The sequence below is a fragment of the Poeciliopsis prolifica genome, unplaced genomic scaffold (genome assembly GCF_027474105.1).
Source record: "Poeciliopsis prolifica strain line A6 unplaced genomic scaffold, Auburn_PproV2 SCAFFOLD038, whole genome shotgun sequence".
Lineage (NCBI taxonomy): Eukaryota > Metazoa > Chordata > Actinopteri > Cyprinodontiformes > Poeciliidae > Poeciliopsis > Poeciliopsis prolifica.
Window position 1 is genome coordinate 3,108,864 of NW_026562413.1, and position 23,726 is coordinate 3,132,589.

The window sequence follows — 23,726 nt, forward strand, 5'->3', positions numbered from 1 at the left end:
CTGTGGAAAACTGTTTAGAGGGGATGTTTTTTCACATAGCTTTAATGTATTGCAATGAGTGTTTAAATGGTAGATCCATTCACACCTGTGCATAGTTGTGAAGTGGAAGAATAAGGATACCAGGGTTTCGAAGTATAGCGTCAGTTTTTATTCAGTCCCTGGTATTGCCCCATTTTTAACTATCCATCCAGGTTTGTTTCCTGGTGGCTTGCCAGGAGCATCTGAGAATTTGTTCACTACTCTTCTCTGTTCTGGTGGGGGTTTGTGCTCTTCCAGTGAGCTGCAGCCCTCTCTTTCTTTTTGACATCTTCCACCTGGAAGTAACCCATGTCAAGGATTCCTGCATGTCGGTACAGGTGGTGATCTTCTCACCACGTTCAGTGGTGAGCCTCCAGCTGAGCCAAGGGAACTGACTCCTGCAAGCATGCTGATGTTCAGAGTAAGGAGGTCTCAGTCCAGGAAGGAGAACTGCGAATAAATGGTGAACACTCCCAGAATTGGATTCTTTTTCCCTGGATGCCTCCAGAGTGATGACCAATATGTGGGCTTTCCAGTATCTCTGCGATATCTTTGTTATAAAAACAGAGTCAATGTTTCAATAAACAATATTAAATACCGTAAAACAAATTGCATTCAATTTGTTTTAAAATAAATAAATACCTCTACCCTCACTATAAATAATTCCACCAGGTTAATATGCATCCGAAATACATAGGAATGGTTCAATACAAGATCAATAATGAAAAAGCCAATAAACATACACAATATTAATTGGCTGATATGCAAAGTTAGCATACATTTAATAATGTCAAAAATAACTACTTAAAAATGAAAAATAAATATTTAAGGAACTTTATTTCATCACCGTGTTCCATTAAAGCCTGGTGTAGAAATCCGGGTTTCATACTGCTTCATTTAATAAATCAGCAGCAGTGCTGCTACAGGCAACTAAACAACAAACATTCATTGAAATCAATGAATCCCACTCTGGTGAATGCCGTGTTTAGGGTATTGTGCAGTGTTAGTTTTCAACCACAGCATCTTGAATATAGATGAAAAGTTTGCTTCTGGTTTTGTGTGTTAGAAAGCTTCTTCTGACTTGTTTAGTCCGTTGCATAAATAGTTTACCGCAAACAAGAATGATTTTTCATGACTTTCTTTCAAAAATGGCCTTGCATTTGGTAGAATTGCCTCCGCTCTGTTTATGTTCTGTCAAATAAATTTGATAGACTTTTGAACAAGCTTCTTAGAGCGGTTTCTTCAAATTCAGCTGCTCAATGATATTTTCACCTTTAATTCAAATAGCCCCTGTAGTTAAAGCATCATATGGGGGAAAACCACAGCCAAATTTCCCTTTCAGAAGTGCCGTACCTTCTTTTGGAGGACCACACGGCTCAGGACACCCACTCAGATGGCTCATCTGAAGGCATGGCAGCTCTGCAGGGATTGTTGCCCAGGTTTCCTTTTATCTGATATCAGGAGCTTTTAAATGAGCAGTAAAACGTTTTCAATCATCTGATAACACGTCCTGAAGATTGATTCAAACTTTGCGAGACATATTAGGACCCAGATGACTGCCGATGTCCCCCGGGTGTATGTGAGTTTAGTGCAGGGAAGCATCAATGAGCCGTGTGGTAAACACACCAAGGAGCAGGTCTGCTGTGATCATCCCCTCCTAGTGTGTGTTATACTGTTTGCCATCCTTTGTTATCTCAGTATGAGGGAGGAATATGCCAACAGTGTTTTATATGTGTGTGTTGGGCCATTTGCTGTGTGCTGTTTTTTTGTTAAATTTGTGCATATGTGAGGAAATGCTGGTGCGTTTGTCATTTTGTTGAAAATATGTGCAGCTTGGAAACCTTTTTAAGCTGTGAACTACTCCTACTGCAGTACCATATGTCAGTATTGCAGCAAAGAGTGGCAGAGACTTTAATCAGATTGATTCATCGTGGGTTTTTTAAATCTGCAAATGGTGGACATGTTTTTTTGGAATATTTTAGCAGATGGGCAAAATCTGCGTTTTATGATCGACTCAACAGTCAGCAAGGGATGAAAAGTAACTAGTCCAAATCACATTTGAAAGCTTTTCTTTAATTCTTTTTCTGGTAGGAAGTTTAATGTTTTCAGGCTGTACATTACAATTAAAATAGAGAGATGTGAGAAATTAACAGACACTCATTGTGTTCATAAATGTTATAGATTAGGGCATTTAAAGATGAATTTGTTCTGTACTTTTTTGAATGTGCCATTTATACATACATTAGCAATATTATTAATATGTGCACTTTGAATTTGTGAATATTCTTGAATCAGTCTAGTCCAAAGATATTTAGTCTAACATATATGTATATGTCCCCAGTTGCATTTTATAAGCAACATGCTTAGCAGGGGGAACAATGTTCCTAAGTTTAAAAACCTCAACATGAATGAATTTATAATCTCTTTGGTAACTTCTGAACAATGCAGCCTTTTTTGTTTTGAAGTGAAGATTTATTTAAAATTATTTGAAACTTTTACATAATTGGGCATGCAAACAGGTCAATGACTCAAAACAGTGTATATGATTATTAAATCTAGAGATCATTAAGGTTCAGTGATTCCAATCCTAAGATAAAAAAAAAACAAACATGTTTTCTCTGCACCTTTTAAGGTCAGTTGATTAACATTTTAGAAACGAGTAAGATAATGGAAAAGGCATATAATTAAGGCAGTATGTTGTCACCTTGATGATTCATTTATTAGAGAAAATTCACAATAAATTTTAACTTGTACACCCAGTTCTACTTTTCAAATGTTATTTGGTGCTTTGAAATTAAAATGATTCCAGTGCATCTTTACAAGTAATTAATGTATTATTGTCATGCTTATGATGAATGCAAATAGACTGGCACTAAAGCCTTTTTGATTTGTTTTTTAGTTGTTTTTTTTTTCTTTTTGTCAAAACAAAAATTCCCCTGTGACCCTGCACAGATAAGTGGATGTAGACAAAGAATGGATAAATGAAAAAAAAGTCTGCCTTCTTTTCTTCCTTTCTGTAATACTTGCCCTTAATTTAACATGAAATGAGATTTTGCATTAAAGAAGAGAGGGACTCTTTTTGCTCTAAATGAAACCTATAGAGAGAAACACCCTTGGAGAATGTGGCCATTGACCTTCTTATAGCCCTATATCCTTGGCAATGTTCACATTTAATCCTTTACAAGTCAGCCTTTGGGGCCACAGTGAGCCAGAGGAGGAGAAAGCGATGAGGAGCGGAGATATGTGTGCAGTGAAAGGGATATGGCCTCAAATAAATGTCATTTAGCAAGTAGAACACTTTTTTTGTTGTTTATGTGTGCTGTTGACAACTCACCTGCAGATTTACATCTTAATGCAGCTAATGATTGGACTAAAGATCAAGTGATTGTTTAGGACAGAGAGAATTGTGCTAGATTAAGAAAAGCCAGAGCCTTTAGCGTTTGGGGAGATTGTCTAATAACGTCTGCCACTAAGCCTGCACTGGTAAATTTATGGTTTCAGCAGAGGAAGATCTTGCCAATGAATGGCAGGCGGTGTTTAGTTCCTGACTGCATAAAGAGCGAAGACTGGTGCATCTGTATCACAAATGCAGTTCTCAATTAATAGCCACCTGCTCGCATGTTTTACTGCTTAGAAATAATGGATTGATCCCCTTTGCAAGCGGTCGGATTGATTTCTGCGCCATACATCCCCTGATTTGATTGAGGAGACAGAAATAAAGTATTTCCACACAGCCATATGTTCGCAAATGTACTTTAGTATTTTACACAAGCTGACAACTCTGATACTCCCAAACCAAGTGACCGGCTGTGCAAGGATGGAGGGAGCAGTCCGACTGGCGCATGATGAAGATAGGTGATGTTTTGACTATTAAGTGTGCTGATATGTAATTTTGTGCCAATAGTCGGCTTCAAATAGAAGTTGACACTGCAGCTTAATAAGATGTAAATTAACTATTACAGGTTAATTTTATCGGGGGAAGGTCAGGCCCAGACAGCGGCGTGGAATAATAATTTTGCCCCCATTCGATAGTTGTTAACTCATCTCTTTATTCGGCTTTCCCATCCATTTTTTGTTTCCTTTCTTCTTTTCTGCAGTCCTCTTCGGTCAGTTTGTGCTGTTCCAGACATCTCTGAATGATGTTGTGGAAATCTATGATGGACCCACCCAACAAAGCACACTACTCTCCTCTCTTTCCGGTTCCCACTCCGGTAAGCATGTGTGATTGCGATCGCAATGAATGGCTTTCCACCGTGAGCAAAGATTCCATGTTGGAGTGTCTGCTTTATTGTCTTTTGTCAATTTCTTTTTCGTCAGGTGAATCACTGCCTCTGAGTTCAGGAAACCAGATCACAGTAAAGTTTACCACAGTTGGACCAGAAACTGCCAAGGGATTCCATTTTGTCTACCAAGGTCAGACCTAGAGCTTCAATTGTTGTTGGATATTAATGTACCTTTTATCTAAGTTAATATACAAGTGGCTTCAGCAGTTTTGATCAGGAACGCCCTTTTGAAATTCCTCATTCTGACATGCTTTTGTCTTAATTTGTAAAAAAGACAAAAACAGCATCACAGTGAATTTGGAAATTATAAATTCATCTCACACTTTAACTACACCCTGCTAGTATTAGGTAAGACCTACTTTTTGCTTTCAGAAGTGACTTATTTCTTCATGGGATAATCATACAAGGTGCCTGAAGCATTTCTCAGATATTAGTTTATATTGTCAATGCTAATATCTGTTGCACATCAATGATGCAGAATCAGGTCTACCTAAATATGATGGTTTAAGATTTGATGACAATAGAGCAACAAGCTCATTGTAATTTTTTTGACAAGCCAGCTGAAAATATTTGGAGACGTGACATTAAATGTCACTGAAAGAAGCCATCAGAAGATGGTCATACAGGATAATTTTGTTTACCAACAATCATCTTTGCTGTTGATTATTACTAATTATAACTAATTATAAGGTTGTGCCAAGGGGCCCTTTTGAGTGCATGCCAAAAAAGTATTCACCACACGACCAGCATCCTTAAGTATTTATACAAGGTAGGATGGATATTTCTGCTATTTTGTTTATACCAAATTCTACAATTTGGTATATTATAGAATTTACCGTACTGAAATAACTGGATAACGTTGAGTAATTTCAATAACGTCCAGTCATCTCAGCTGAATGTCGCAGTTGAAATCAAACTTAGGACTGGGAAATATTATGCTATTATTGTCCGATATTAATGGCATTAGCACCTCTCAGGTTATCTGCAGCATTTAGGTCTAGAGACTAAGGTGGCAATGGAAGACGGTTGAATTTTTGTCTGATGGACAATTTATGTGTGCATTTAGCCGCCAGATTTTGGATCATGCTATCAGAAGAGCCCTAATTTCAGTATTCCTGAGAGGCCACCAGATTCATATTAAAATGTTCTGTTTTATACAGTGCATGATGCCACAAACTCTAACAAGGTTCTCTTTGGAACTATTGGAAGAAAGTCGAACCCATCCCATTTCAGTAACTCTACCATTCAATACAGTGGGGATAAGGTTTTGTTTCACACCAGTGTCACCTGCAGTGCAATCAGGGTTTTATCTATTAAAAAATACACAGCATAAAAGTTAATGGTTGAAGATAATTGTAAGATTATGCTATGGCTATAAAATATGAATTTATTAATTTTTCTATAGATCTGTACAATGAATGCTTATGTGTGTAGCGATGCTGTAGGCAGCAAACATTAACCCATCACATTATTACTCCTTTAAACCCAAGCTTCTTTTTTTTAACAGCCATGTCTTTTTGCTCTTGTCTCCAGCTGTACCCAGGACAAGCTCCACTCAGTGCAGCTCAGTCCCGGAGCCACGCTTCGGGAAACGTCTCGGTAATGACTTTGCAGTCAACTCCTTGGTGCAATTTGAGTGCAACCCTGGATACATACTTCACGGCTCCACCGCCATTCGCTGCGAGAGTGTACCGGACAACCTGGCTCAGTGGAATGACACCCTGCCAACATGCATAGGTACAGAGCCTCTGGATAGGACACAGTATATTTTACAGTAAAGGAGCAGTAACAACCTAAACACATGTACTATTATTTGTCTCCTTCTCTACAAAACCCCCAGACTCCTTCTTTGTAGTCACTTTCCTATAATGTTGTTTTAACCTCTTTACTTTTCTCCCCTGCCTTCTCTCTTGTTACATCATCTTCCACAGTTCCCTGTGGAGGCGTATTGACCTCTCGCCGTGGAACCATCTTGTCTCCAGGCTACCCAGAACCATATGACAACAATCAGAACTGCGTGTGGAAGGTGTCCGTTCCAGAAGGGGCCGGAATACAGGTTGTTTCTGTCACATGCCGCTTTCCCAGCTGACCTATCTATCATTGGCTTAAAAGCTGAGCAGGCAGGATCTCGGTGCAGATAGGACATTATTACTGGGATGAATGGATGGATGGTTTCTGAGAAAAGGGCCATCAGAGATAACTAGATAGGATCTAATCGTGAAAGATAAGGCCTGATTGCATGTAAGCTAAATGGCTCTCACGGGCGAACAAAGGCAAAGATGCCTCTTCTGAAAGTGGAGTTAGAGGATGCTGGCATACAGCTCACATTTAGCCTTTCACTTTGAATTACCCATGACTTTTCAAATATCCCTCTTTGGTACTAATTAGAATAGGAATAAAATCATTTAATGGCACTTTGTTGATTTACAAGAGCATTAATGCTCCTTTGCTTAAGAGACTGAAAGCTCAGTTAAGAACAATTTCTATTTTTTCCTTCTGTTCAGATACAAGTTGTAAGTTTTGCAACTGAACATAACTGGGATTCGCTAGACTTCTACGATGGTGCCGACAACCATGCACCAAGACTTGGCAGCTATTCTGGTAAGTACTTTTACATAATCTTCTGTCACTAAGAAAATAACCATGTACACTTAAACCAAATCAAAATTCAAAACCATATTTTCAAAAATTAGGACATTTTTTGTTTCAATTTGCCATTTTGTGATTGAGATAAATGCAAACACAATACAGGGTTTATTTTAGCTAAGTAACAGCATTTAAGTTTTCCGAGGGTTAAGAGTTAATTCCTAATGTTGTTTCTCATGAATGGACAGATGGATGTATATAAGCTTCAGAAGACGGGATAGTGATTAAAGTTTGAATACAAACAATTTTTTTCTGCACTCTACTTAAATTTTGCACAGTATGTCTATCCAGAATGCGTAAATCACTGTGAAGGAACCCTGAAGTCATTCATGAAACTCAACGGTGATTTAAATTGCTAATATAAACAAATGATCAAATTTTATAAACCATTCACCTTCACTTTGTTTTTTCACTCCGACATAAAGAAGCTACATTGCTCCTCAGATTTCTGACTTAATAAAAACTGCTCTTGAGAGACTACGGAAAGAGCGCCTTGTACTTTAATGTGCCATTAGTTTGGCTTGCATGACTATCCACACCGCCTGCCTGCAGTCAAAGTGCCTCGGCTGTGCTGCTGCAGCAAATCATATTCACATTCTCTTGTGGGGATAGCGGTCCTGCTTTTAGGGAAGGGGGGTCGTCTGGGTACCCTCTTGTTGTATTCAATTAATCTTTAGCGGGGCTTGACATCTCTGTGACAAAATGGAAGGAAGATTATGAGATGAGAAATGAACTGACACCACATTGATTCTATTTCCATATGAAAATATCATTAATAAGTAAATTCATGTGTCGGCATGATAAAACAATATTGATTTGAAATTCACTTCCTAATTAATACTGCCATACATCTCCAAATAACAGACACTGTTAAATCAATGAAGTTGATTATAAAGCTATAAAATATTAATAGCTGAATAATAAGTAATAATGATTTTTTTTTACGTCACAATAATAAATTAGGCTTCCTCTGGAACATAAAACCAAGCAGCGGCAGGACTGTACAGTCATAAAAAGCCCTGCTTATTAATTCCACTCACAACAGTCGCATTGTCAACCAGTAACATCCAGTGACCTAATTCAGTGTTCACTCAGATGAAACTTTGAGCGCAGATATGTTGTGATAACACACCTGGCACTAAATTGAAATCTTGTGTATGTCAAAGAACAACTCAGTTTTACAATATTGGACTCGATAGATACTTCATTGCAGCTGCAGTGGTTCATTTTCCTCCTAAATAGTGCATTCCCTATGCTAAGTACCATAGTTAAAAAGTAAGCATAGTCTCTACATTTAAATGCATCATCTCATTCAAAGTCATTGTGTGAGACCGTCTTTGCTTTGGCAGTGCAGTAGATTTCTTCCCTTTACTTTATACTTTTCCTTGCCAGTCTATCTAGGTCAAAACATTTGAGAAGAGGTTTCAAATAAAATAGATGCCTCAAATTAAAGTAATACCCTTCTCCTTCCTTTGAGAACTTTTCTCTAAGAATAAATGTGGGTTTAGAAAGGCCTTTGTTGTTTCCTTGGCTTCAGTTGTGATCATTTGCTTTCAAGATATTTGATCCTCATCCTTTTTCCTGTCTTTTTCTCTCTTTTCTCAGGCACAACTATTCCTCCTCTCCTGAATAGCACATCTAACAACCTCTATCTCAGCTTTAGCTCTGATATTAGCGTCTCAGCTGCTGGATTTCACCTGGAATATACAGGTAAATGTTCATCCAGCTTCATTTGAAATAAATCCGGGTTAAGCACTGTGGAGAGAGCAATTGAACATTCCAATGTGTTTTTCATAAATGAATACATTTCTGTGGAAGGCTATTATAATAAAATTAACACCAGATGTTTGTAACAACTCAATTAATCCACACATACAATACAAAGAAACTGACACAAATTAATCCATAAATCAAGTGGTGGAGTGACAAGAGAGAAGTAGTGAAACAGCATAAGCTTAGATTATCCTTTCAAATTGTTTCCAAACCTGGTAAGTCCTGGAGTTTCTCTGATCAGCAGTTCCTTTGATTTTGAATTAGATCAAAGTAGGTTGTTTCCTTACAAGAAACCTTCTTGTAGTTTGGCAAATCTTTTTTACAAGGCTTATTTGATTTGGGTCATTGTCTAAAAACATCCATCTTCACACATTAACTAAATGTTCCCAGGTACATTTATCCATGCTGTTTGGTGCTTTGTGGTTCTACAGAGTGTCATCTCTCTTCAAAACATGGTGTTTTTTCCAAAGACTTTTAAAAAGTCCAATTTTGGTCTCATCTGACCAGTATCTTATTTGCTCCTTTAAATGTACCGCAGTGGGTTAGCATGACTACTTTTCAGTAGTGGAGTCCTTTGCAGTGAGCTTACATAAAGCTCATTGAGACCGAGTGCATGACCTAATATTGAAGTGAAAAACCAAAACCTATAACTTGTAATATCACGCTGTTCTAATGGCCTTTGCAATGGACTCTTGGCTCTTGGACTGTTTTGGACAATAGCCATCAGAAATATAGAAATAAATCCATAACTAATGCCATCAATTCACTGAAAAAAAGAGACATATTTCTGTGTTTTTGCTCCTAATTTTGTTCACTTATTTAGTTCTTATTCCTTCAATTATTCACTGTTCAAAACAAGATGTATAGTACAATTTGTGATGTATTCCTTTTCATGTGTCAATTTAGCCATTGGTTTGGAATCGTGTCCAGAGCCCCAGACACCAAACTATGGAATCAGACAAGGAGACAGATTCATGGTTGGGGATGTTGTACAGTTTTCATGTGAACAAGGATACTCTCTTCAGGTAAACAAAAAAACAAAACCCCCCAAAAAAACAATATCAATGTGTTTATTTGTATAGATTTTACTTACAAAGACTTTCTACATATCAACAAAGTCAGCATAGTCGTAGCAAGCCAGCACATATCAGTTCAAACCAAATACAAAACATGTAGGTGAAATGATTAAAGTCTGTGCAGCTTTTCTGATGTGCCGCCATTCATTTAGTTCATCCCCTGGCACCGCAAAGCTAAAACTATCTGAACTGAATCAAAAGGAAAGCCTTCTCTCGTGTGATTTCCCTTCGTTTGCTAAACACACAAGGCTGGTGTGGTTTACACAACTCCTGAATTATGAATGTCTCTGGTGTGGTTTACCCAATTTCTATGCAGTATGATGTAGAGTTTTAGTGGAGATTTGTGTGACTCACACTTAATAAGGTCTACACACCCCCAGTTCCCATATTCTGCAGATGCCTTCTTATGTGAATGCACAATTGTTAAACAGAGCAGAATGCACTATGAAAGTACTTGAAGTTTGTGTCTTGATTTTGTAATTGTTTAATGTTAACAAAATGTGGTTGCTTTTACATTTTTACAGGGAAATGCACATATTACCTGTATGCCTGGACCTGTTAGAAGATGGAACTACCCTGTACCTTTGTGTATCGGTATGTGTTCTCCTACACTTTGTTGATGCACACCCTGAAACGCACAAGCATTCATATGATGATGCTCCCTATAGAAATGCAAACCAAACCGCAGAACTGCAAGCTGTCTTCACTGCTTTCTCTGATTCTCAAGAAATAAAAGAAAATTAGATGTTTGGATGCTTTTGAATTGATTCTAAGCCATAAACATGCAGAATACACCAACACATCAAGTCAGTTTTGGAGAAACCAATCCTAAGCCCATTCATTTTCTTGATGTAGACCAGTTTAATTAGTGTTTAGCTAAGACACAGACTGCTACATTTAATTGCATTTAAATGGTCATCAATAAAAAAAAAATAGACATGTTTATAAAATAACAAACATAAGATTTGCAGAACATTGTTCATCCCTATTGCACCCTACCACACCTCCTCCCCCGCCCACCTCCACCACTTTTTGAAAGCATGGTGCAGAACAAAACAGAGAATAATTAATTTTACATCACAAAACAATAGCTAGAGAAAGATAAACATCAAGGCGTAATAAAAAAAAACTCTGAACATCTGAAAAGCACTTGAAGCATTCTGTGTTTAACCACGGCTCCTTTACCCAGACAGTCTGCTTGATCGGGTAGTACCTCATGTGAACCAACATTTTGTGACAACAAAGAAAACATGTAGGGTTCATGGGTGCACATGCTTCACATGTCTCATCACATGAAAATTACTGTGAAATTGCCGAGGGTAATACAAGCCAAACACTGTATCAAGCGTTTGTAATTTTCCATCAGGATAAATAAAGTATTTTTGAAATTTGAATATGTAAATGTGATATTTTACATCTTTTAGATCTTTCTAATCATTTTGGGAAGAGGTTTTGATATTTGTATTGTCTTTTAACAGTTTCTTATGATTTGTGAAAGATGTTTTTCTTCATTATATTGAACCAGTGTGCCACAGCATTACCTCTTGGCAAGAATAAAAGAAAATCTTAATGTGGGTGGGTGTGAAATATACAAAAAAATATATTTTTGACAAGAAAATGGTCCACAGTGTATCTATAAATGAGAGAATACTTTTTTCTGGGAAAATATTAAAAACCTTTCTTAAAGGCATCTGTGCATATTATTCTTTTTCATTTTTTAAACAGCATTGTTTACTCATTTTTTACCTTGCAACCATTGTACTTTTCTTACCTTTCTCTTGAATATCCACAATGAAAATGTCACATCTTCACATTTTCATCGCGTTATTTTGTCGTTTCATTTTTCTCCGTGGATTGTGGATTGCTCATGTCAGCCACTTGGTGAGATCTTTTTTATTGCAGCAATATCAGTGACAGCACATCATCTGCTTTGCAAATGGCATTCCAAAGGGCCACAAACAATACATTACCAGCCAGTTGTGGGCATCTTTGGATTGGCGTAATGCGAGCATGGCCAGTCCAACTCATAATGTTGGAGGATGATGCCACACATGATAATTTATAATTTAACAGTGCTGCTTCCAGGGCACACCCTCTTCATGATGAACTGTCACAATCTCACCATGGAGGTTTTGTGTTTAAATCAGTTTGGGAACTTGGGGCCTGGATGTGTTTAGAATGACCAATCACAGGTAGCACTGTGGAAACCAAGATGGGAGATTTGTCCAGACAGGGTGAGAAAGAGAGGCAATCCGTGATGCTGAAGTGTGTCAAACTTGGCAGTCCTGCATACTTTAATTCTGAGTTGTTTCTGTGTTTTTTTTTTCACACAGCCCAGTGTGGTGGATCTATGAAGGATGTCAGTGGGGTGATTCTGAGTCCAGGTTACCCTGGTAACTATCCCAGTGGATTGGACTGCACCTGGAGTGTGAACTTACCTGTTGGGTTTGGTAAGAATCATCATTCGATAAAAAAGCACCGACCTATGCTTGATTGTCCTTTTATGTAAGTGTCATTTATTGACTGATATCTCACAAATGCCTGTGATTTTTTTGTCTCTCGTCTCTACTCAGGTATTCATCTCCAGTTTTTAAACTTCTCCACCGAAGCAATCCATGATTACTTAGAGATTCGTAGTGGAACACTGGAGACGGGTTCTGTGATTGACCGTTTCAGCGGTCCAGTCATTCCTAAGCCCTTGTTTAGCACCACCCACCAAACCACCTTTTTTTTCCACAGCGACTACTCGCAAAACAAACCAGGGTTCCACATCACATATCAAGGTAAATGTTGATTCGGGAAGTTCCTTTCCAATGCTCTGTTTACAGTGATCGTTTTCAGAGCAGAGACAACAGAAGCAGCCTTCTGACCAGCTGTGGCTTCATTCACCAGGCCTCTTTGAAAGCAAAACTATTTGAGTTAAAACTAGCTATTTTGGGGTGGAAGATGCTGCAAAAAAATGGTTGCAAGGTGCAAACAGGTTCTTCATTTGGATCCATTTCAGAGAGTTTAAAATTTATGCCATCCGGCTTCAGAATGTTATATTTATCATGACAAATCCTTTAGGCAGCCTAAATTTGTTTGACCTAATTCTCTTTATATGAAAATTACAGATGCTAATGAATAATGCCTTTTATCTGCTGACAGCTCCACCACCAGAGCTTAAAACAGGAGTATAAGTAAAACCTAGTCCTCTTAAAACTTCATATACTTAAAAAAAAAAAAAAAAAAGTACTGCACACACAGACAACTGTAGCAACCCAGATTTAAAACCTTGACAACAGAAATATTTAAAAGGTTGCCAAATTTAGATGTGGATGGATTAGAAGAATTATTTTGGAACATTTTAAGAAATTTAAGAGCTATTGTGTCATGCTGCTGCAAAGTGCATGAAAGACTGAAATTGTTCTTTTATATTTCAGCTTCATTTAGAAAGATTTAAAGACAATTGTCTTTTTTTGATTCAGTAATGAGCAAATTTGAAGAGAAAGGGTTCAGAGTAATCATTTTTAAGACCCCAAAAGACAAAACAATATTTTAACCCGTTTTTTTTGTGATCCCAGTGGGGAGCTTTGAATAGGTATGACCGCGAGCAGAAAAGGTGTGTTCAGTCGTGTTTATTGACATTTATATTTTTGATAACCACATCTCATCTAACTGTTATTTACATTTTGCAGCCTTTTCTAGGAAATAAAGACATGTTATTTTCCTGCTCTTTATCCAAATAATAGTGTTTTACCAACCATCATGTATTTCCATTATTGTCTCTCCAGCCTACCAGCTTCAGAGCTGTCCTGACCCAAGGCCGTTTCGAAACGGCATCGTAATAGGCACAGATTTCAGCGTAGGGATGACGGTGTCTTTTGAATGTCTGCCTGGGTATTCTCTGATCGGAGAAGCCTCTCTAACATGTTTACACGGAATAAGCAGGAACTGGAACCACCCTTTACCACGGTGTGAAGGTAATTGACTGCACAGGTCATCTTTGTACCTGTTACCTTTTTTTCTAGGGTGAACTTTGGGCCAAAAGGTGTTATAAGATTTGTCAGAGGTGACATTCTTTAGTGTGATGTTGTGAGGGAAATTCACTCACTCACTTTTTCTTTTTTGCCATTGTTCCTCATTTAAAAAGCAGTTTTTACATCTTCAGATGCACTTTGTCACGTTAAAATCATAAACCTTATTCTATGTTGCTGGAATTTTATTTTATGAACCAGCACAAAGGAGCACATATTTGTGAAGTGAAGGGTAAATCATACACTCTTTCCAACCTTTGAAACAAACTATTCCATGAGCCTGCACGACTGCAACTCCTAATTTATCACTTAATTCACAATGCCACACAAGGAGAACATTAAATGGAGTTCTTCAGGATTATGACTTTGCACATATTGATATTTCAACTATGAATATGATTTAAAGTATTGTGCTGGATCAAGCTAAACTAAAATTGGGTAGACATGCCAGGATGTATGTCTAAGGTCGAAGACCCTAAACGTATATCCAGGCTATAATAAAGTGGTTTAGATTAAATATGTGTTAGAATGTCCTGCTCAATGTCTAGATTTAACTATAATTAAGCTGACAGACATTAAAATGGTTGGTCATAGATCCTTTCTGTCTGTGTTTAAGATATTTTTGCTCAAAAGAATTGTTAGAAATTGCATGTGCAAACTTGCACCTATAATTGCAGCAAAAGTTCTTTTGAGAAAGGAAAAACTGAGAGAAAGCTTAATTCTCTCCATGAGAATTTTTAGATTCTTATTGTAAAAAATGCTGAAAAGGATGTATCATGTTTGACACCATCACATAAATGTGTATGTGGTGATATAGTGACAAAATGAAAATGTTCAATAAATGTGAATAAGACAGATTTTTATTTTTATTAGCTTAAATAAAAGATGAAAAAAATCATATTTTGTTTTTTATGCAATGATGTCACTAACATAATGCAGGTTTTTCACAATTTAGAGGTTTAGTTTAAAAAAAACCTTTTTCATAGTGAGAGTATATCATGTACAACACTTCAGCTGAATCTATGAGCTACACAACTGACAAAATAAATCAACTGAATGAATAATTAACAAATCATGTGGCAGATACAGTAACGCTAAACAAATGCTCTCTTATTTATAGAGAATGTTGATCCAGCTTCACTGTGCTGAAACTTAAAATAAATAATCAACCATAATTCTTTCTCCCAGCCTTGTGCGGTGGTAACATCACCTCATTAAATGGAACCATTTACTCTCCTGGACACCCGGAAGAATATCCAAACTTCCAGGACTGTGTGTGGAGTGTCAGAGTTCCTCCTGGACATGGAATTTATATCAACTTCACCGTTCTGAGCACAGAGCCCATCTATGACTACATCACTGTCTGGTAGGTGCTGTTTTTGTTTATTTTAATTAGACAGTTACTCTTCTTGATGTGCTTTCATTATATGTGGTTTTTCCTCCCCCCATTTTTTACATAACAGTTTAGTTTGAAAGAGACTTTCTGTTTATCTGACTGACCTATCATTTAATTGTCTAAACTTTCTCTGCATGGATATTTTTTTTCTTTTTAAATAGGTTGCCAAGTGACTGAAAGGGTTACTATGACTGCAGACATCTTTCCTGAAAAATAAGGGAACCAAACATAATTCCTCCATGGCCTGAGTTACCCATCTCAGGACCATAAATCTTGACTTCTTTATTTGACACTATCTCTTACTCTGTCAGTTCTGTATGCGAAACAATGTCCCATCTTTCTCCTATTGCTTGCCACCCCTTTACTTCTTCCTTAATTATTCTTCTTAAAAGGTGGTTTTATTGGAAACAGACGACATTTTGTCAATGCAAGTGTTTAAATGGTTTTAGGCTAGAGTGGGGCATATCTATCTGCTGATGAAAGGCTGAAGCTGAAACATTGCAGTTTGGGGTGTTGCCTTGAAATGCATTCACAATTTTGGTTCCATTAAACTCTGGTGTTGTGAATCAATAGGACGTTTTCTAAATCCTGACATCAGTGTCTGGGCTTTTCCAAACTGTTTCAAGACATATTAAAAGTCAGTACTTGAGTCCAACTTTGGAGAAAGCAAAGGGGGACATTTGTTTTTGTCGGTATTAAACACAATTAAGGTGATATCAGTAAAAACTCTAACTAAGTAACAATATTAAAGATATAGAAACCAAACCTGAAACCAAACAAGAACAAATATTATCAGACCAAATCACATAGAAATCTGGTACAATCTCTATGTACCAACTTTGTGTAAACAGTATCCACAAATTTTATTGGCACCCTTTAAAAGATGTTTAATAAAACAGAAAACAAATTCATGAGTAAATACAGTAGCATCATCTTGCACTGAAAATTTGATAAAAACTCAATGAGGTAAAAAGAAAAAATCACATGAAAAGCCTTCATTGGTATTATTGGCACCCTTAAGAGTTTTGATACAAGATTTGAAACTGAAACATTTCCAAAGGTATGCTTCACTTTTATTTTGTTCAATGGGCAAAGGAAATTTTTAGTAGTTTCTTCTGACCACTCTTTGAAATGTGAAAAAAACAAACAAAAAAAAAAGCTGAATTTCCCATTGATGTAGAATCAAATGATCTGGAAGATGTAATTTTTATTAGCATAGTAAAAATCTCCAAAGAGATTGCATACATTTTTGTGAAGGTTTTCTACTTTCATCCATTTTCTAGACACGCTTATCTTTGCGAGGCTCTGTTCAGCGAGCAAGAGAGAAGTACACCCTGTACAGGTTGCTAGTCCAGAAAAGGCACTTTATTAATGTAAAGAGGTTGAAAGGTACAAGACTACTTTTTAATCTTGTTCAGTTTGATTTATCCACAAGGGAGTCTCAAAACAAATTTTATAATTCCAAAGAAAACCTACATAAAATGATCTAATGCTAAAATGATCTGACATCCAGATCATTTTATTTGTTTTTGTCTAAGGACTCTCAAGAGCAAAAATTAAAGAGTTCCAACAATTGTCACTCAATTTCTAAAATCCATTTAGTAACAAAAACACTCTGAGTTTGAAGGCTTTTGTTTTTCAGATGCAGACTTTCTCAGTTGCTTCGCTTACTTTGGTTCACTACAAAATCTGTACTGGCACAACATTCTTCCACTGTTTTTACTGCAAATACAGGACCACCTGTATTTGCAAGGTGACTTGCAAATATCAGTTTGTTTGCTTCATAGAATCCTTAGGTTTCTTAGGTTTAGCTCAGAACCATTTTCTTTCCCGTTTTTCCTCCACACCAAACACCGAAGGACTGCTGAACCGTGAGTCGCCCACCTGCAGAGGATTGTGTGAATTCCATGAATTGGGCGCACAGCATGTTTCTAAAAAAGTAGCCAAATGAGTGAACTGGATGGAAGAAAGGACAGCAACTGCACGAACAGACAGAAAAAAATACAACACTCACAATCTCAGTCACAGAGCCCTAATGTCGGCTCTCTGCAGAGAGCACAGTGTCAACGATAAAGGTGTGATTTTCACAGCGGCCTCCTCAGTCCACCACCAGCTGACCTGACAGTCTCCGAGTCTGCTAATTGGTCTCATACTGGGAGACGTACTACAGGATTTCATTGCGAGATGTGTCAGATACATCAGATGTTAGCGAGAACCAGGCAACCTTTCACAGTATATGTTATGCGGGTGTACTAATAACTGTTAGGAGCTGAAAACATTGTAGGGAAGCAATGTGCGAAAAAATCTCTGATATGCCTCGTTCAACCAGAGAGTCACTTAACACCTCAAACTCATTAGTTTGTAGTGTTGGTCAAATGTAAGTGCATTCTCTTTTTATTCCTGGACTTTACAGTTCAACACCCTGCATGGCAGGCTCCATCCTGTTTTTGTTTTTGTTTTTTTTTTTTTTTTTCAGAAATGTAGCACTAATCTGTTGCCAAAAGAGAAATATGTGTCTTCCTTCTTTAAAAAAATAGCAGCAATATCTTGAGCTTATTCAAGACTATGGGGGGAAACAGGACCAGCAGGGAAACCCAAACATCCTTTTCCATCAGTGACTCTCTCCAGCACATTCTGGAGGATCTTAAGGCAATTTAGAAATAATAAATTGGCCTACCAGCAAACTCTGGATTTGCCGATAAGTCTCTTTGGGACAAACAAGGCACCAGCAAAAACACCCAATTCCAACTGCAAATCAATCACTACTGGATCTGGGGCCCTTGCACTTTCAGTTCACCACAAGTTTCCCTTTTTACATTTTCTATTTCTGGTTTTCATTCAGATTTGTGGTTAACTCAATTAACTAATTCTTGATCTGTGAAACAAGACAATAATCCCAAATATGGATTCAAATTTCCAATGAAAAAATAAAAATAAAAAGAGGTTCCAATTGCCAAGTCACAGTTCACAACTCAAACGACTGAAAATACTCCAGTTTCTTTTCAAGGCAGATGTGCTTAAAATTATGTCTGCAAACGTCGATGCAGTGAGGAGATGTTGCCATGTCTCCACTATAATGTGAAACCACAGAAAGCAACAACCTTCTTCAGCCTCTAAGGGTGAAAGTCAAACTCTTGAATTATGAGTCACACTTATGTTTTTTACACCTCTTTTCCATTTTTCCAGAAGTTTTGTTTATTACGGTAGATATTGTTGTTTTTGTGCACAGTTCAGGACCAGGTAAAGATCAGATGTTTATTTCTTCTGCCACATCTGCACTGTGAAAATGTTTTTTTAATCACAGATTGCAAGTCTAGTGTTGAGTACTACATATGGTGACACATTCAATAGGTGAAATATACTCAGTGTCATATGCAAAAGCCGACCTGCCAGCTGATAGAAAACATTATACAAAGTCTAAGTCATATAAATCCAAGCTGACACCAGGACTCACATTTATTATTGTTTTTTTAATTGTGTTATCATGGCTTTTTATTTTGCAAGTGAATTGGAAAGTGTGTATATATATATATATATATATATATATATATATATATATATATATATATATATATATATATATATATATATATATATTTATATCCTAGAATTTATTTTTTTACCAGTGAGCCTGGAGATATTGAAGTTTGGAATGTTTTGAGAAGGAAGATTGGATCATTTCCAACTGCAATGACTTTGTGGAAAATCACTTTGCCACAAAATGTCCATCTATATTTGCAGTCAGTAGAGCGGCTCCAGTTATATATTATAAATATCGCCAAGTCTGCTTTATGTTTGATTCTAGCCTCAAGATACCCATCTCTTGATCACAAATAGTCATCCGACAGTCATGAATATCTGCAGGAACTTGCAGGCAGACTTTTCCACCTCACTGTTCTATGACAATATACAAAAAACAGTAACTTTAAGGCTTTTTAGTGTTTCACTCTTTCTTTTTCTCTTTTTTTTGTACATTTAAGGGAATCTCTCTTTGTTTCTCCACAGGGATGGTCCAGATCAATCATCCCCTCAGATAGGCCAGTTCAGTGGGAATACCGCTTTGGAGTCTGTCTACTCAACTTCCAACATCATCCTCATTAAATTCCACTCTGACTTCTCTGGGTCAGGCTTCTTTGTCTTGAGTTATCATGGTAAGACGTACGGCTTGATCAGAGCCAGTGACGATATTTAGTCTGCTGCTGTACAGTGCAAGTGGAACATGACGTTTGAATTGGTGTGCTCAGATTCAGGTGTCACTCTCATTAACAGTTGTTTTTTTTTCTCCTGTTGCTGTTATCTTTTTTCACCTGGAGTACATTAATAAATAAAACCATAATGCTGTTATTAGATGTAGCTGCAATTACGAGACTGATTGGTTTCTCATTGTGCTGAACTGTGTTTAACTTCATCCTCAATAATGCCTTGAATAATTAGATCTTGAATTCGATTAATCTCAGGAGCATTTCACAACTTGATCAAAGTCCATTTCACAGCCCTTCCAACCAGTAATGTAATGAATAGGGATTGCTTTGTTTTGTTTTTATTTTAGCCAGAGTACAAGGTATCACTTTGGGTAGCTTTGTTTTATAGTCTGTGATATTTTGGTTTCCAGTTCAAATGATGTGCCTATTAAAGAGAAAGTTGTAATTGTCATTTTTTAAATAGTAACACAGACACACGTACTAAGAAAAAAATGTTCATGTTGAAGAACCAGTGTTTGTTAAAAATTAAAAGAATATTTCTGTACAGGCAACTTTGAGTATTGTCATCTTAAGACCATCATACAACAACAGAGGTTCTTCAGTCATAGGTTTCGTCAGATTTGCTGTAAAATAGACTCATACAGGAAGTATTTCCTGCCCATAATCATCATGATTGAGGACGAGTCTTTGAAGAAACTTGGACTATATGAGTCACAACAGCATTTAATTTCCATTTGAAATTAATGAAGAGAGGGAAAGTCATATAATCATTCGTATTAAAATTCAAAATTGTCCACGTAAATAAAGTTATGTATTTCAGTTAAAATATGTACATATTAGGGTATGGTTTTCTCTCTAAAAAATAAGATAGCATCCATTATCCTCTTTAACTGAATCCATGAAATTAAAAATGGCTAATCTATATTAAGTCTGCTAAAATGAGTTAAATGCATCAAAGAACTAAAATATCTATATAATTTTGCATGTTTGGTATGTTGATAATTTATCTTTGACATTGGAATGTCTTTGCTCGAAATAAACTTAGTTATCATATTTAGGTTAAAACTCTGACTTTATCTGCCAAAACATTAATAAAACTTACATTCATAAAATAACATTTTGAAAAGGATTACTTTAAACTTAAATCTGCCATGGGTATAAATAACTCATGACAGAGTTTTTGCAAAGACAAATTAGATAAAACAAGGTCACAAAAAGCAAAAGTCTTTGGACAACAGTAAAATGTAATTTTACGGATAAAATAATCTCCTCCCTGTTATGAAAATGCGCCTCACGTCCATTGCAAGGTTTGTTTTGAGAAAAAAGTATCTTTATGTAACGCCGTGCTCTTATTTGAATTGAACGATGATGGGCTGTTTTAGGGCGGAGATGTTCAAATTCAAGAACTTCATGTGCTCTGTTCAGGCATCCTGATGGGTCGTCATCAAGCAGTGGATGATTTTTTTTAATGAACCATCACATTTCATTGAAGATGGATTTTCAGCATAGCGTGTCGTGCTTATGATTTAACTTGATAACATTGCTTATATTCAGTCTTGGTTTATATTTCCATCTCATTCTCTTCTCAAGCTTCCCATATGTTCACTCAGTCTTGCATTAAACTTCCCTGCAAAGCATGTACCTGTATTCCCCTGACCCAGTTTTGCTCTTTGTCTCTGAGAGAATCTCAGGTTGTGTCTAAGCAGACTTCCTCCCATTCTAATGGTACACACGCCGTTATTGAATTCTTGAGGCAGGTTAGAACTTTCAGCTGTCACACTTGCGAATGTTCTTATCCAATTTGATAGATTGTAGTTTGTTATCTTGAATGGTGATAAGGAGAAAATTTCAAGAGAAGGATGGCAAGTATGCAGTGATTCTTTAGTATTTCATGCTAGGCGATATTATTGTCCGAAAAAACAATAGAACAGTATGCCGTCTCTGGTTCTGAGCGGACTGCATAATTTGAGGAAGAAGCTTGTCACAATAAGAAAAAGTATTTCCCCTATTCCTCCTCCGCGTCCTTCAGTGACCTGACCGAAATTCAGAATATCACTCTTTGCATCTGAGGCGGCTGCAAAAGTGCAAATTCGGTTTGAAATGCCAAATAAACCCCCGAAAGACGCATCGAATTACTGCTGGGGATGTTTATATTTGTTGTTGTCCTTCTGTTTATTTATCTTTGGGTCAGGATTGTGAATGCCAGCTCTCCCATACAGACGCTAGAGCTTGCAGAGTGCTGGATGATGTTGTCATGGATATGAGCAGATGTGACTTGAATGCAAAGGTTGCTAAAAAAATGGCCTTAAAGCTTAGTGAGATCAATGACTGCTTACAGTGATCCTTTCCCTGTGCACACATTCAGATGTAGTGACACACACACACACAGGCGCACACGCACGCATGCAAACCACTAGGCTTTGATATGCATGAGAGCAGCAGAGACTATTGGCAGGTCTCATTTTCATAGTCAATTTCATCCTGACTTACAGCCCTCAGCCCTCTCTCATCCTCCTCTTCTGTGGGTCTTGTCTGTCTGTCCGTCTGTATTTTCACCCTGTGCCTCTGTTAGTGAGTGATCTACACTCATGCAGTAATATTGATTACAGCCTTCAGCTCACTGGCTGTGAAGTTAGTTTTTTTTTATGAGTCAAGGCAGTGCAGTATCTGTGAGGTTGCTCTGTTTTTGATTCTGTGCTTTGCTGACCTAACCACCCTAACCTAAAAAGTGAAGTTAAACTGTTGCTGCTATGATTAAAATTAAAACAGGTTGTTTTGGGTTATCACATCACAGCTTGCTGTATGTTTCCACTAGAGAGTGGCTCATTTTAATATATATATATAAAATTCATCTTGGCTTAAAGATTACATCATGTTTAATATTTCCCATATTTCTTACAAAATCTTTGTCTCTTTGTTCTCTTTTCTCTCCTGTGCCTTGTCTGTGCTCCAAGCCTACCAATTAAGAGTATGCCAGCCTCCCCCAGAAGTACCAAATGCTGACATGCTGATGGAGGACGGCGAGTTGGAGATAGGTGAGCTGTCTGTCTACTTGTCAAGTCTCTGGATGGGTCAATTTGACACTGGATGCAAACTAGAAAGTTCTAACTTTCCAGTTATCCTAGTTCTCCGTACGAATTCTGCAACGTGTAGAAAAACAGTAAAATTCTCCCTAGTTGGGCACAGGGCCTTGCGAAACTATAAATAATCTCTTACACTTTTTTCAGACATTGTCAAGTAACGTCATTATTGTATTGGGTTTTTAGACAAAAGTTATGTACAGTTTCATTCCTTTTATAGTCACTTTAGCAGGTCATGGATGAAGTCGTGGAGACGTTTAAGGCAGTATTGAGTTATTAACAATAACCTACTCTTTAAGCATCTCATGGAGCAATGTTTTATTTGTTCTTCAAAAATAGAAAGGAAGTGGCACAGCTGTGAAAAACATTTGACAGTCCACCTAATCTGACAAGATGGCGAAGAAAAGTATTATTCTATATGGCAGAGATGCATAAAAAATCTATTGTTCACAGAAAGAGTTTCATTTTTGTAAAAATGGAATAAGGAATTGGTCAAAAGAAATTGTAATTAAACATTTTTTTCCAAATGCTCCCATTTTTCTCCTAATTGGCTGTTTTAATATTTTACATACTAATTAAGGCACTTGTAGTATGAGCTGCAGTCGTTAGACTTTTTCTGCATTTATAATTTCTTTCAGATTTAACATTCCAGCCTCTGGGTGAATCTGCCAAAACATCCATCCCTGTGCATATCACATGTCATCACCAGTGCTCTCTGATGGGAATTAGCGCTTCACCATGTGAATTAATGCACTTTTCAAATTTCATGGATTCTAAAATAGAAACGTGTGTTCACATATGGTATAAATAAACCTGGGGATCTGAACTACTTTCATTCAGTTGTACCATTTCTGCTCAACTTTCAGAGTACATTCCAAAGTATGGTGTTTGTTCTCTCCAATATGTAGTTTATGTAGATATTTTTTAATAGTATTACATTTCTACAGCTATAAAACATAATGTCTTTTTGTGATTCTGGTCATAATTGGATTAGTATAATCAAGCTCTAAAATTTGCACAATTTTACACATTCCTGATTACATATTAATGAAAAAATGCTACCTCCTCAAATTAATTTTTTTGTCTCTGTTCAGGTGACATAATCAGATATCGATGCCATCCTGGTTTCTCCTTGGTTGGCAACGAAATTCTAACTTGTCGCTTGGGTGAGAGACTGCAAATGGATGCCCCTTCTCCTACATGCCAAGGTGAGAATTCAAATATTTCTAGCGCCTG

The 23,726-nt window shown here is 37.0% G+C and overlaps 1 protein-coding gene across 1 annotated transcript in view; it reads left to right on the top strand.

Moving 5' to 3' along the window:
- csmd3b (CUB and Sushi multiple domains 3b) overlaps nt 1-23,726 on the top strand; it is a 356,525-nt gene that overhangs the window by 290,487 nt on the left and 42,312 nt on the right. Inside the window, exons 34-48 of the mRNA XM_055053697.1 lie at nt 4,116-4,229; nt 4,336-4,431; nt 5,835-6,038; nt 6,233-6,357; nt 6,806-6,902; nt 8,553-8,657; nt 9,627-9,745; nt 10,321-10,390; nt 12,130-12,246; nt 12,370-12,579; nt 13,570-13,758; nt 15,001-15,178; nt 19,214-19,359; nt 22,365-22,445; nt 23,585-23,698. Coding sequence (XP_054909672.1) covers nt 4,116-4,229; nt 4,336-4,431; nt 5,835-6,038; nt 6,233-6,357; nt 6,806-6,902; nt 8,553-8,657; nt 9,627-9,745; nt 10,321-10,390; nt 12,130-12,246; nt 12,370-12,579; nt 13,570-13,758; nt 15,001-15,178; nt 19,214-19,359; nt 22,365-22,445; nt 23,585-23,698 — 1,965 coding nt within the window. The remainder of the gene's footprint in view (nt 1-4,115; nt 4,230-4,335; nt 4,432-5,834; nt 6,039-6,232; nt 6,358-6,805; nt 6,903-8,552; nt 8,658-9,626; nt 9,746-10,320; nt 10,391-12,129; nt 12,247-12,369; nt 12,580-13,569; nt 13,759-15,000; nt 15,179-19,213; nt 19,360-22,364; nt 22,446-23,584; nt 23,699-23,726) is intronic.